The following is a 15,427-nucleotide window of genomic DNA, read 5'->3' as shown; positions in this document are numbered from 1 at the left end:
ACAGGATTTGGCAATGAAAAGGAAGCAAATGGATTCAGAAGTGGTGCAGAAAAGCTAATGGTGAAGGAGAAAGGATTTAAAGATAATCCCAAAGCTGGTTTGTCAAGGACTAGCTTCCTCAACCTAGGCATTACTGGCATTTTGGACCGGGTGCATCTTCGTAATGGCTGGTTGTCCTGTACACTGCAGGATATTAGCATATGCCTTTCTCCTACCTACGAGAGGCCAGTAGCAACCCCACCCCAGCCGTGACAACCAAAAATGTCTCCAGACCTTGTCAAATGTCCCCTAGAGAACAAAATCACTCCCAGTTGAGAACTACTGATTTAGGTGAATGGTTGTGCCATTAATCAGGGCCTACCAGAGCCGGCGCCAGGATAGCTCTTTGACCATAATCTCAAACTTGAAGGAGCTGCACCCTTTCCCTGCAAGATGTGTCAATTCTGTGCAGAAGAGCAGATGGGACCTTTTCACAAATGTTTATTTTGGCCTTACACGTATCACTCATATCTTTCTCTAGCAGTTGTATCTTCCCCACCCATGGCTAGGTACACAGTTCTCAAATGACAAGCTACTTCATCAATCAAGAATAGTAGTTTCGGGCTTCCCTGGTGGCGCAGTGGTTGAGAGTCCGCCTGCCGATGCAGGGGACACGGGTTCGTGCCCTGGTCTGGGAAGATCCCACATGCCACGGGGCGGCTGGGCCCGTGAGCCATGGCCGCTGAGCCTGCACGTCCGGACAACGGGAGAGGCCACAACAGTGAGAGGCCCACGAACCGCAAAAAAAAAAAAAAAAAAGTAGTTTCTCATAGATAACTTAGGGTAAAATCAACTTTAAATGACCTTCTACGACATCCCTATATTTATAGTAGTATCTTTGGTCATCCATATTATGCCTATAGTTTAATTTGAAAACTTGAATATTATAATTACATAGCTGGTTAGTAACATTTTAAATCTATTTCTTCATTGTACTTTTATATTATAGTCTGCTTTATAGTAAGTTTTCCTTTGTATTTTCCTTTTTAGTTTCACTTCTGGTTTACAGTATTAATATTTTCCAATTGATTTACACTTTAAATAGACCATTATTATATTTGTCAGCTCTGGTTAAATATTTTTTATAATATTTTGATCACTCTTGTTTTAAAAGTTAAGAATTATATACTATTTAAGTTAGGGCCTTGTTCAAGAAATTCAGTCAAAAAGTGAGTAACTATTGTACACTGAGTGACACGGAAATTTCAATTTTGTAGTTGTACGTGATTTCATTCTATAATACACACAATTTAGATACCGTTATCTAGGTTTTCATTCTTTATGCACTATTTAGAAAAATTAACAAGTAATTAAAATCCATTAACTTCACCAGGGCAGGAGTGAGGGACCTCAAAAATCTGCAAGCTTCCCAGGCCACCCTGGCTGTCTGAAGGGCCTAACTTTAGGGCAGTAGAGAAACCAGGGAAGGGAGTTAATTTCCTACTATAGAAAACCACTGCTCACTACAAACTTTATATATATCAGCAGCCTCATCACATTTTCGTGTTCTTTACAGGAAATATAGAACCTATGTTTTTAATATATAACTCAATACCATTCAAGTCTAGTCCAAGTGATACTTGCACTTCTCAAGGCAAAATTAAGTGCCCTAACTCTGCCTAGATACAGCACAGATGTTAGTCCCACTATTTACTCCTTATTTCATTCTTCCCTTAATCAGAGAGCTTTAGACATCAAGTTCCCCCACTATACCAAACTCCAAGTGTTTACTCATCATTGCAAACCTAATGAGGCTTTGCCTATAACAGGCCTTCAGTAAACATTTAATGAATGAAAGTTACTTTATTCTAAAAACAATGTTCAGAGTCCCCATATTTGAAAATGTATCTTCATCCATCCCTTGAAATTTATTAAAAGATTAGGTTAATAGATGTATACATTCTATAAAACTGACTAAATTTACTAAAGTGTTGTTTTCCTTTCATAAAGATGACACTGCTCTACAAAATTAAGAGTACTTTCTCAGTTGCGCAGCAATAAGACAAAAGTTCTGTTGTAACAAAATTCAATGTTTAATTTTTCAAAACTTAACTATATTAAAGAAAATAAATTATATTTAGACCACCTTCAATATTTGTACATCATCTTTATACAACTATAACAGTGCTTTCAAAAGACACTTTGTAAAGGGCATTAATTTCACAATTAAAATGTGTTTTAAAAATGGGAGAACATTAAAGTACATTAAATTAGTCTGAAATGTATCTCATAATGCCGAGAGGTATGTTGTTCTTTAACAAATTAACTGTATTTGTATTCAAAATAACATAGCTTGTAACTACAGACAATTATTTCTTGTCCATTTCAGTGATTTCCTGGATCCAAAACAAAATCTGTGTATTTATTTCTTTGAAAACATCATTTGTTGACCGTCCTTTCACTGCCATGGAATGACTTGCTTTCTCAATCCAGTGGATTTTATTAGGAGCTTGCATTTTCTGTGCCACTTTCTCCAACAAGTTCTAAAGGGAAAAAAGAAGAGGATACTAGACTAATGTTCTACTGGTGTTCAGTAAAGATTTCCTCTCTCCCACCACACCTATACTGGCATCCATTCACTAAATATTAAAACCTAGTCTACAGCTAACTTTTGAGGCAATGGAACGTGCAAGAAGTGGCAGTCCATGTTTTTCAGATACAGCAACACAACAGAACAGATTAGGCATTCATTACTGATGCTAAAAAGTCATTAAGTAAACTAGAGCCAAAAAAATTCTCTTAAAAAATGTTTTCCCCAAGGAAATTATTTATATGCTCTGGGAAATACACTAAAATTCTGTAATATGTACAAGTTACTTTTTTTTCAAGAGTCAACTTTATAACAAATTGAAGAGATCTGCTTAAATGTTGAAATGATAAACCAAACGTACAGTCTAGTAATCCGAAATTCACAAGATTCAGATATTAATCCTTCATTTTCTATGTGAGAGTTAATCCATTTACCAACACTCTTTACAGGGGGATGAATATTGTCAGTATGCTTATATTTTTAGGTTCTCCAAAGCAACAGGGTTAACTAAGGAAAAAAACTAGCATTAGTAAAATCAGCATCTTTTTTAAAATAATTAATTAATTTATTTATTTATTTACTTTTGGCCACAGCATGTGGGATCTTAGTTCCCCAACCAGGGATCAAACCTGCACCCCCGGCATTGGAAGCGCAGAGTCTTAACCACTGGACCACCGGGGAAGTCCCTAAAATCAGCATCTTTTTAAAGAGACTGAATGTTGCAGGTAATATCTTGTTCCCAAGATGTTTCTTTCATTCTTTCTCTCTCATTCACACAAATATCAAGTTATAATTCACCTTTTCACACATTTCATCTGCTGAGCCTGACACAAACAGTACAGGATCTTTTATACGAAAGAGATCTTCATCTCTAAGTTTATGCTGCTGCTTTGGATGGTGCAGTGGATAGGAAATACAAATGAGACCTCGAACAAAATCATCAGCATCATCTGGCTCAGTATGACACATTACAGAAGCAGCTGCTCTTGAGCCCATTGAACGACCTAAAACCAATTAAAATTAAGTTCAGTTTGAAATATAAACATTCACATAAAGTAGTGGTGATGATAATGTGGCAAGTCAGATTTCATTCACTGTTCATCCATCATATTGCTTATCAATAAATATTAACTACAACAGGTGCCAATTAAAAAGCTGCAATACCCAGAGACTTGTGAATAGCTAAAAACTGATCCTAAGTCAAATCTTAAAAAAAAAAAAAAAAGGAATTATTTTCCAAAAGAATACTTGAAGTGGTGAAGACAGTCCTTGTGAAGGAATCATTTGAGAGGGGGTGATTCAGGGATATAAATAAAAGGAGACCTCTTCAGGTTATAACACATATATATGAGGTTTAAATTAGATTTAAATATTAAAGTATCTTGGTGTTACACAAGGAAGTGACTTACCAAAACAAAACAAAAAATCCTTAAGTCTCTTCCTGTCATTAATTTTAATTCTTGATTACCTATTCCTATATTAATATGAGTAGACTTTAGAACAAGTATTCACAAGTATTGAAAACTTACCTCCAAGGAAAACACCTTCAAGTTTGTATTCTCCTGAGGTCTTTAGGTAATTCTAGAAAAATCGACCGAAAAATTATCAATTCTTCTCCCATGAAATATTCCACTGGAAAACCAACATATATTTTCTCATCATTACTGAAATGTATGAAAATTTTTCCAAAAACAAGAGATTTCAAGGGATTCTTCTTGGAAGAGGTAATCAATTCTTTGCTCTCTGGTCATGCCTTCACTGTCAAATCATAAACTGGGTAATACAGGCAAATAAGTGGGAAAAACACACTGTCTAAAACAAATTCAAGTACTAAAATATTTTTAAAGAACAAATCGTGGAGGGAAGAAAAGCCAGTAAAAGCTTCCAACTAATACAAAATGTGATAATACTAACATCTAATTTAAAGCTCTGAAAAACTCAGTAAGCTTGAAGTAATCTGGATTAAAAGAAATTTCAGATTTGTTTTATCCAGGGATTTTATAGTTTCTAATAGAGAAATCACGTATTATTTGTACATTCATAGTATACAAGGCAAAATACCTAAAACTATATATCCTAAATTTCAATATGTAAATTACATCATAAGTAGATTCTTTGGCAGTATCACGGAGAAACATTTATGATGTAAGCACTCATCCCCATGGAAACTAACTGATGGCAAAAAAGAGAAATCTGACCATTACACAGCCTTCATACACTGCTGAGTTTCTAAGAATACTCATTAAAGGATTTTTAAATTAAATCAAACGACTGCTAATAAAATGTCTTAAATTTATTATGAATTTTAAAAACAGAATTCTGTCATAAGTAAATATAAAGAAATTTTCTTACCAAAACTGATTTATATGCCTTAATTCTATGTACAATATTAAGGCCTTTACAGGTAAATCTCAGGCTAAAAAAACCATGAGATGCAAGATGGGATGCCAGTGACATCAAATGAGGAAGATTCATATCTCCTGATGCTCCATGTGTAAGAATTATTCCATATGTTAAGCTCTTGTTAGGTACCAAACAAACAGCATCTAGTAATTTATTTCCAAAAGGTATTTTTAATTTAACCTGGAATTCAAGAGAATAAATGGATCAAAAATTACTTCCTTGCCTATTCAGACAAATGAATAACTATATATGTTTGTTCTGCAAGACCCATGATTCAAGTCACAGCCTCCAAATAAAAAGCAATGATATTAATAATAACTAATACTTAAGAAATACTTATTATGTCAGGTACTATTATAACCGCTTTATATGTATTAAATCATTTAACATTCCTAAGAATTCTAAGAGGCAAGTACTGTTACTATCTCCATTTTATAGCTGAGAAAACTGAGGCACAGTAGCTTACATAGTGTGCCCAAGGTTATATATCCAATTAGCTAGGATCCAAACTCAGGCAGTCTGCTCCAAAGTCCTCACTCTTAACCACTAATGCTATGCTGTCTCTCACAGTACAAGATGAAAATAAGAAAATTACTCTGGAGCCATATGACTACAAAAAAAAAAAAGGAACCTTGAAGATGCAGAATGTATGAAAATATGTATTACCTCTGTATGACTCATTTTCACTGTTGAATAACAAACTTAAAGTGCATTACATCTGAGAAGCAAAGGACATCTCCCTGAAAAGAAGATTCTGTTGTGAAAGGTGGGTTGGCAGACACAAGAACTATGAATGAACACACTCAGTAGCTAAAGTAAACATTTAGAACTACTTCTCTAAGAACTGATGTCTTTACAAGCACATTATTTATTTTCATTCCTACGGTCACTCAGAGTTTGTTATAGGACCAGGTGTGGGGCTGGCAGATGTTATTTAAGATAAAGCCAATGTGATATCTTCACATGGATGCCTTAAGAAAATTCATATCAAAGTAGGATGCTGTATCTTGGTAATGCTGTAAAAAATATATATATATATATGTATTTTTTTCCCTAAGCATCTTTATTCTCAACCATCTTCAACTTAATTTCACAGCATCTTTCTATTAACCCATTTCCTTCGTCTTTATCATTCCCAGCTCTTCCTCCGACCCTGCAATGGAAGTACACATCCACACCCTTTGTCCTGAGACTCTGCAGAGCCTCCCAGTAGGCAGAGTGTAAATCTCCACCCTATTGCCTTTGGGCTTGGCTATGTGACTTGCTTTAATCAACACAATATGTCTCAATGTGCCACTTTTGAGCTGAGGCATGGCAAATTTCAAGAAGTGCTCTTGAACTCTTGCCTTCAGCCCTGAGAAAAACATGCTTCATGTATTTTTGCTTTTTTTAGCCTGGGTTCCAGAATGAAGACACATGGAGCAGACCAGAACCCAAAACTAAAGTCTGGAGTCCAGCCTAGTCCAACCAACATCTAAACCACTGAAGAACCATGAAGTGTCTACCTGAAGAACCAAGAGCATGAAATGCAGGGAGCCAGATTTCAGGGTTGTTATGCAGCATTCCTTCCTATAGTATGAGATCTTTTATTGTTCAGGATATCATCAACGTCAGGATCTCCATTGTTCATCTTTTTTCCCATTAACATTTACTAATTCATTCACTGAATAGATAATAACATGGTCCAAAGTTAAAAAGGTACAAAAATATACAGTGGAAAGTCTCTCCCTCATTCCACTTTTGCCTTACCATCCAGATCCTCTCTTCAAAGGCAACCAATATTCTGCTATCTTTCAGATATTTTATATATATACCTACAGACACACACATCTCCTTTTGCTTTTTATAAACTGGTGACCTACTTTTCTGAACCCCCCTCATATGTATCTTGGTGATTACTCATTTCCTTATACAACAAGCTTCTTGTTTTTTTTATGGCTATAGAATATTCCAAGGAAGCGTTGTACATTATTTTACCAACCATCTATCAATTAAAATGAGATTGTTTCCAATCTTTTGCTAAAACCATATTGCAATGAGTGGCACTGTACTTAACATTATTTTCACATGTGTGTAGACATATCTGTAAGAGAAATTCCTGTGTCAAAGGGTGTATTCACTTACAATTATTTTTTAAGAAATACATTTCATTTTTGAATAGGTAACATACGCACATGGTACACAATTTTAAAACAGTTAACAGTAGTTAAGTCTCCTCCCATTTTTCCCCCAGCCACAATGTTCCTTTCCCTTCCCAGAAGCAACCACTGTGACTAACTTACTGTGTATATCTTTCCCTTTATGTGTGTGTGTGTGTGTGCACGCACGTGTGTGCGCGTGTGCAGAATTCTCATATTTGAGCCTGAAGGGTATCAGACTGGCTGCAGAAAGTTCTGGGGTTTAAACTGGGGGATGATGGACTTCAATCTTCATTGTCCCTGTTTTCATAAAGGGAGCCTAGTAACTGTGCCCGGGGTCCCCTGGTTCAAAGATCCTGCTTTACGTTCTCAAGAGACCAGCCTCCAGTCTTCTAATGGGAGAGAAGCAGAATCCAACGATGTGACACGGGGAGAGAGCGCCGGCGGTCTACCTACTTCTCCGGCGCGTTTCACCGAGGTACAGCCCTCCACATCCATCCCCAGCGCCATTCCTTTCGCTGCCACCTTCTGCACCTTCTGCACATTTCGAAGACTCTGTTTCTGACATAGAACTGTTCCCCCAGCACTCCCTGCTGCTGGTTTAGAATTAAGCTGATCTGCTAAGGCTTGGGCTTTCTGGAGCCCAGTATCTTATTGCTGTTGTTTCCTGTCGCATTTTCTTCATCCTTGTGGGTGTGCGCCTTTTTGAAAATCCCTTTGCTGTACTTTTAGTGAGATTTCAGGAGGGGGGAAAATTAGGTACACAGGTATTCAACCCACCCTCTTAACCTAGAGTGCTCTGCTATCCGTCTGCCGGCCGTGGGCGTTTGGCTTTTTGCGCTGCCGCTGCCCTTTTTCTGGAAAACGCCCCTCCCTTCCAGACTTCACGGTGCACGCACAGTCTGTCCTCCCGCAACGGTGCGCGCAAGCTGGGCTACTCGGGAAACAGCGAAACAGCTGCAGGATGTAACCCCAACCTGGCCTAGACCGTCCAGGCTGTCAGCATGCCGGGCTCTGGGGGTCAGACGGGGCAGCGTCTCAGCTGCAAAGGCGGCCGACGCCACCAACCAACCTCGGGGAGGCTGCGAAGGTTCATCGCATGGAGTCGCGCGCCCACGTCGCGAGCGTTTTCACGCCCACGAGGCGACGGCGATCACATCTGATGCCGGGGGTCAGATGCCACCCCTCCCGTAGCCGTCCACGGGCAAAACGCCCGCGCCTCATCCACCGCGTCGAAGCGGGACGCTGGAAATCGCGGGGCTAGACGCCAGCCTTGAGAGTTCAAGTCCTCGGGGGGGCGGGGGTGAGGTCGATAACCTGGCCGCGTCAACAATGAGCGATCAGAGAGCCGGCACTCCCGGAGCTCGGGACGCAAAGGCGCCAGACGACCGTCCGATTCCGCCCGCCGGCGCCGGGGCCCCGGCGACCCTCCCCGCTCGGAGACCGCCGGTGCCCGGCTCGCGGGACCCAGGCCGGAGCCGCTCGGCTCTCCCCGCCCGCACCGTGCCCTCACGCCGCCTCCTGACCGGCCGGCCGGAGCCCCAGCGGCCGCGGCCCGCGGAACTGAACCGACGCCTCACGCCTCACGGAGCCTCCCAACAGCCCCTGAGGGGCTACGGCCGTGAGCCCGAGACGCCTCACGCGGGGCCGCAGGAAGCCCCCGGGCCCCTCGGAAGCCGTCCCCTATCTGGCGGCCCGAACCGCCACCGCCGCCGCCGCACTTACCAGGGACGGGAAAGTGGCCGGGAGCACCTAACCTCCCTCACTCTCTTCAGGGAGCGAACTTCCACAGTCGAACTCGAAGGGACCGCCTCGCCGCACCCGCCAGTGCGTCCCGCTACGGCGCATGCGCACGCAGACCCCGCCCCCACACGGGCGCGCGAGCTGGCGCGCGGGGCACGCTGGGAGCGGGAGTTTTCCCGCCGCTGTCGGCGGGGGCGCGGCGGCGGGGGCGTCCGCTCTCCGACGCCGGGGGCGCTGACGTGCCGCCACCTGTCGCTGCCTCAGTACCGACTGCGTCCACTCAGGACCCTTCCCCGTCCCAGCCACTCCATTCCAGCAGTTGCACGGGCCAAAAAACGCGGGGTCAGCTCTGATTGTTCTCTTTTTCACACACCCCGCAGTCAATCCAGCGACCCCGCTTGTTCGACTGGCAAATATGTACAGAATCCAACCACTTCTCACGCTAACACCAGACCCGCCGGAGCCCCACCACCGTCTTTGCCCGGATTATTGAAAGAGTCGGCCAAAGGGCCTCTCGTTCCCACGCCCGCCCGCCACCTTTCCGCTACTTATCGACGCAGTGGCCAGCTGGACCCCATTGAAAGGTGAGCCTTCATCTCAACGCTTTTTGCAAAGACTTCCCGTCTCGCCCGTAATCAGAAGGTTTCATACGATCGGTCGCTTCCCCTCTTACCCGTTTCCTACTCATCTCGTTTCCCCGGCTCCTTCAGCTCTAGACGCCCAGGCCTCTTCACTCTCCTCACACCCAAACCCACCAGGCGAGGCCTCACGACAGGGCTTCTGTCCTGGTCTTCCCTCCTCTCGGAGAGATCTAGTGGCTACCGGTGCAACTCCTTGGGGGTCTTCGCTCAACTTGTCATTTTCTCAATGAGGCCTTTTCTGAGCGCCTCACGCGCACCTTGGTCCTCCCACCAAAGACCTTCCACATATCATCCTTCCACCCCGGTCACCGAACGGACTGTGAATTTGTCTCCTTCCCGGACCGAAGGCAGGGGTCTTTATTGTCGTCGTTATTTCGTCTTGAATCTCCCGCTTATGGAAGAATTCCTGGCAAATCAATACGTCTCTGATGAATGAATCTTCCCCAAGCCCAGGGCAGTTAGGAACCACTCTCTTTTCTGTCGCAGCACAAGTAAGGAGACACAATGCAGAAAACCACTGATGGTCATTTATCTCAAGAGTTTTCGCGCATTACAGAGGCTTAATGAACGTTTCTCTACGTGTCTCCTAATTTTCTAGCTCAGATTTTAAAAAAACGGCTTTATCTGCGTGCCATAAAAGCCACTCACTTTAAGAGTGCCTTTCAGTGGTTTTCGGTAAATTTATAACCATTGGCAGCTATCACCGTAATCTAAGAACATTTACATCACCCCCAAAAGAACACTGTGCTCATTGCCTTCTACCCTTAAACCCAGACTACCACTAACCTACTTTCTGTCTGTAGATTTTCCTTTTCTGGGCATTTCCTACAATATGTGGTCTTTTTATGGCTAGCTTCTTTCACTCAGAATCATGTTTTCAAGATTCATCCATACTGTAGCATGTAATAGTACTTTATTCCCTCTTATAACTCATTTCTTTTTATTGCTGAATAGTGTTCAGTTTTATGGGTAAACCACATTTTGTTTATCCATTTGCCAGTAGGTGGGTATTTGGATTCTTTCCACTATTTGACTATTATGAATAACACTGTTATAACACTCAGGGAGAGAGAAAGCAGTGTGAGGACAGAAGCAGTGAGAGATTTGAAGACACTAAGCTGCTGGCTGGGAAGATGCAGGAAGGGGCCACAAGACAAGAAATGTAAGAAATGCAGCCCTAGAAGCCAGAAACGGCATCCTGCCCTCAGCCTCAGGAGGGACCCAGCCCCATGAACACCTTGACATTATCCCAGAAACACTGATTTCAGACTCTAAAATCCAGAACTATAAGAGAATAAATTTGTGTTGTTTTAAACCACTAAATTTGTGGTATTTTGTCACAGCAGCAATAGGAGAATAATACAAAACATTATTTGCGGACACCAAAACTTCAATTTCAGATGAGTTTCACATGTCATCATCATCATTATTATTATTCTTTTGATTTTTTTCAACCATTTAAATATGTTAAAATCATTCTTAGCTTGCAGGCTGTACAAAAACACGTGGTGGGCCAGATTTAGCCAAATATTAGCACAATTAATCCATCCATGGATTAAAAGAATAATACATAATTAGATGTTTGGAGTTTTTATAATGGAGTTTTTACAATGTTTCAAAATTAGAGCACTATTAATGTAATTCATTATGAATTTAACAAAAACAAATCAAAATAAAACTCAAACATTTAAATAGATGCCTAAAAAGCATTTAATAAGATTTTAATGCTCTTCCTTTTTAATAAGTTAGTAATTGGAAATTTCGTATTTTAATAGCGGTTGTTTATGATAAATCATAACAAACATTTTGCTTAACAGTGAAAAATCAGTAGCATCTTTGGTCACCCAGTCTAAAGTAGTCACCACCACCCAGCCCACTTTCTCTCTGTAATAACTGGTCCTTAATTGTCCTGCTTATTTATTTATTTTTACAGGTTTATTTCATTCTTCTTTCAGAAGAGATAGTGACTGTTCCCTGTTGTATGCCCAGAACCTAATACAATGTCTGGCACATATTAGGTGCTTAATAAATACTTGTTGAATAAAATCCATTTGTGATGGTTACTTTTATGTGTGAACTTGTTTGGGCCAAGGGGCCCAGATATGTGGCCAGATATTACTCTGGATTTTCTGTGTGCTGTGGGATGAGATTAACACTGAAATCAGTGGACTCTGAGTCAAGCAGGTTGCCCTCCACAATGTGTCGAACGACTGAAGAGAACAAAAGACTGACGTCCCCAGTGTGAGAGAGAATTCTGCCAGCAGACAGCCTTCCGCTTCGAACTGCAACATAGGTCTTTCCTAGGATTCCAGTGTGACGGCCTTCAGACTTGAACTGCAGATTGTGGACTTGCCAGCCTTCATAATCAGGCGTGAGCCAGTCCTTAAATCTCTCTGTATACACACAACCTAATGGCTGTTTCTCTGGAGGACCCTGACGAATGCACCACTGATGTCTGAAACAAGGTAAGAATGTTTGTTATCACCACAATTATTCAACATTGTGCTAGAAGTCCCACTCAATGTGATAAGGCTGGAAAAGAAGTAAAATTATAAATATGGTAAAGAAGATACACTGTCATTATTTTCAGATATGATTCTTTGAGAAAATCAAGTGAAGTTTATTAGATCTGATAAAATAGTGCAGTATGTAGTTGGGTACAGGACAGAAAAATCTACAGTTTTCTTAAACACATTAAATAACTAGCTAGAAAAGTATAATTTTTTTGAAAAGGCTAAGCAAAATAGAAACAATTGTAGAAACTACCCAAGAAAAAACATAATGTAAAACATTCAAGATCTTATATGAAAAAACATAAAATTTTACTTAAGAGCCACCCCCCTCTCCAAAAAAGACCTGAATAAATAGAAATATGCACCACTTTCCTGATAGGAAAACACAATAGGCATTTTAGTTTCATCAACCATTCAAATTAATGAAATTTCACTTGGAATTTTTACAGTGATTTTAAAGTTCAACTGGAAGAATAGACAAAAAAATTTGAGAACAATCTTAAGAAGAACAGTAAGAAGGGATCTTTTTTTTTTTTTTTTTTTTTAAGAAGGGATCTTTACTGCTATCAAAAGATCCTAAAAATTTACAGGATCATATTTTAAAATAATTTGGAAAATGTTTTTTATATTTCAAGGTGAGAAGGTCTTTCTATGTCAGATGCAAAGCCAAGAAATTATAAAGTAACAATGGACAGATCTGACCACATAAAAATTAAGAACATCTATATTTATATAGGCATTGTGAGCAAAGTTAAAGGACAAAAAAGACTGGGAGACATTTGCAGCAAACATAATAGGAAGCGTTGATGTCCACAATATATAAAGCGTTGAAAAAAGTCAGTAAGAAAAAATTTTAAAAATTGAAAATTTGACAAGGCCGAAAAGTCAAAGACAAGGAAAAAAAAGATAGTCAATTTCATAAATAATCAGGGAAATATTTTAAAAAACAATTTTTGTATTCAAATTGACAAAAATGAAAAAGATGAATAATACCTAGTGTTTCTGACTATATAGAAAAATGGGATTTTAAAACCCTAGTAATGGGAGAATAGTTTGTATAGTCCCTCTCTGTTTTGCTTTATCTATAAACATTTAAATTACCCATTGTTTCAGTAATTCACTTTGAGAAATTTATCCTATCGTACTACCAGCAGGCAGCCTTCTTTTTAGGAGAGCTGAAAATTAGAAACAATCCTTCCTACCTAGTAGAAAGGATGGAGAAGATAAATTATTGTGATCTGGGTCCTTGATGGACCTAACCTCCAAGTTTATGGATCCAAAAAATGTCTGAAAATCTACTTTTTAACAGGTGTTCTACTGAGAAGAAAGTAGGGATTGGAAGAAGTTGATTTTTTGTTATTATGAGCATGTATTACTTTTGAAATTTTATTAAAAATAAAATTTCATTTTGAAATAATTATATATTCATGGGAAGTTAAAAAAGTATCAAAACCAGGAGCTTGCTTGACATTATACAATTCACAGAGCTTATTCAGATTTCAACAACTATATATGCATTCAGGTGCACATATGTGTGTGTGTGTAGCTCTATGTAGCTTTATCATATGTGTATATTTATGTAACCAACTCTCTAATGAAGATATAGGACTGATCTATAATCACAAGCAACCCTTACACCATACCTTTACAGCCACGTCCTCTCTTCATATCCAAAATATTCTTCTTAAGAAAAATGTAAGATTATGGAAAGAGAGCCATGATTTATTGCTGAGTGGAAAATTGTTACAGAAAAATGTTTTTGGGGAGGGAAAAATTTATGTACGTTTATATGAGCATATGAAGCTTTCAATTCAATTTCTTATACCCTAATTCAAATGTTCAAACTGAAAATCTGGTTCTCTAAACCAAACTTTGAAACACACTGACAGAGGAGACTTGTCAAGTTAATCATCCATCAATAGGTCACAGACTCCAAGTTCAACAACCAAAGTCAGTCCTCCTGAGTTCCTTATTGGAATCTCAACTCTGTTCATTTAAACAAAAGATTTATAAGACAAGCAGAGATATAGTATGAACACCATCCTGTCAGAACCTACTTTTCACTAATTTTTACAAGAGGCAGTGTTGACAGAGGAATTCCTGCTATGCTAATGTGTCATCTGAGGTCCAATGAACATACGGGCCATTTATGGAAGTGCCACTGTGACGGATTAAAATGGCAACCTTCTCAGGGTGAAGAAAAACAGTTTTGTACAATGAGAAACACATGTTCCAGAAACTTCTGGAGTTGGCATTTTTTGATAATGTTATAAGGCTTAATTTATCAGAGCCACAAAGTGAAGGAATTAATAATTCTTCAGCCACTGCAGCTGCCAGCATACTACTATTATACTACTATAATTCAGAGACAGCCTCTTTGCTAATTACAAATATATATATTTTAAATTAATTAATTTATTAATTTTTGGCTGCGTTGGGTCTTTGTTGCTGCACGCGGGCTTTCTGTAGTTGCGGCGAGCGGGGGCCACTCCTCCTTGCGGTGCGTGGGCTCATTGCGGTGGCTTCTCGTTGCGGAGCACGGGCTCTAGACGTGCAGGCTTCAGTAGTTGCGGCACGCAGGCTTCAGTAGTTGTGGCACATGGGCTCTAGGCGTGCAGGCTTCAGTAGTTGTGGCACGCAGGCTTCAGTAGTTGTGGCTCGTGGGCTCTAGAGCACAGGCTCAGCAGTTGTGGCTCACAGGCTTAGCTGCCCCAAGGCATGTGGGATCTTCCCAGACCAGGGCTCGAACCCGTGTCTCCTGCGTTGGCAGGCGGATTCTTAACCACTGCGCCACCAGGGAAGCCCACCTATATTATGTTTTGCCTTTTGTCACTAACGCTCCTGGAATTATCTTTGGATAGAGTGTATGCTGGGTATCCAGTTGTTTTTCTTCCATATATGGATATCTGTGACATTATGATTTATAATAAGAAATATGTATTTTGTCTTCCTTTGTCCTATTTCTGGCACAGAGCTCCTAAAACCTTTGGAATTTCTGAAGTAACAGAGCAATGAAGAGGTCTTTTGTTATGTTAATGAGTTGACTTTTGGAAAGTACCAAAAGATGGGAGCTGGTTGCCAAGAGAAACAACCATGTGATTAGAGCGTTGGAACTTTTAGCATCCTCCTATCCTGCTCTGGGGAAGGGAGGGGGCTGGCCAATGATTTCATCAATCATGCCTATGTAATGAAGGCTCCATAAAAACCCAAAAGGGTGGAGTTTGAAGAATTTTCAGGTTGGTGACCTAGATGCTTCCACAAGTCATTAAGCCTGGCCCCAAACTCCATGAGGACAGAAGCTCCTTTGCTTTGGCCCTTGCTCTGTGTATCTCTTCACCTGGATGTTGATTTTTATATTTCTAATATCCTTTGTAATAAACTGGTAGTCTAGTGACTAACCTGGTTTCCTTAGTCCTGTGA

At 40.3% G+C, this 15,427-nt stretch overlaps 1 protein-coding gene and 1 long non-coding RNA gene across 3 annotated transcripts; one reads left to right on the top strand and one right to left on the bottom strand.

The window, feature by feature from the left end:
* Positions 1-2,126: 2,126 nt before the first annotated feature.
* TEX30 (testis expressed 30) lies at positions 2,127-8,941 on the bottom strand. 2 transcript variants are annotated; one of them, XM_082675966.1, is made up of 6 exons: positions 8,836-8,941; positions 5,639-5,712; positions 4,922-5,152; positions 4,099-4,150; positions 3,368-3,573; positions 2,127-2,522 (listed from the first exon to the last, which is right to left on the bottom strand). In XM_082675966.1, the coding sequence occupies exons 2-6, from the start codon at positions 5,651-5,653 to the stop codon at positions 2,349-2,351; spliced, it is 678 nt and encodes a 225-aa protein (XP_082532092.1). In that variant the 5' UTR covers positions 5,654-5,712; positions 8,836-8,941; the 3' UTR covers positions 2,127-2,348. The 2 variants fall into 2 exon arrangements, with proteins under 2 accessions (XP_082532092.1, XP_082532093.1); XM_082675967.1 differs by lacking the exon at positions 5,639-5,712 and having other exon boundaries at positions 8,836-8,894.
* Positions 3,074-6,839, top strand: LOC309836134. Its single transcript, XR_014298100.1, has 4 exons — positions 3,074-3,294; positions 4,964-5,063; positions 5,543-5,738; positions 6,366-6,839. It is a non-coding gene; the product is annotated as an uncharacterized lncRNA (long non-coding RNA).
* Positions 8,942-15,427: the final 6,486 nt, after the last annotated feature.

The sequence above is a fragment of the Grampus griseus genome (genome assembly GCF_964374135.1).
Source record: "Grampus griseus genome assembly, chromosome: 18".
Taxonomy (NCBI): domain Eukaryota; kingdom Metazoa; phylum Chordata; class Mammalia; order Artiodactyla; family Delphinidae; genus Grampus; species Grampus griseus.
The sequence above is the reverse complement of the archived record's forward strand: the minus strand, read 5'-3'. Positions and strand labels throughout refer to the sequence as shown.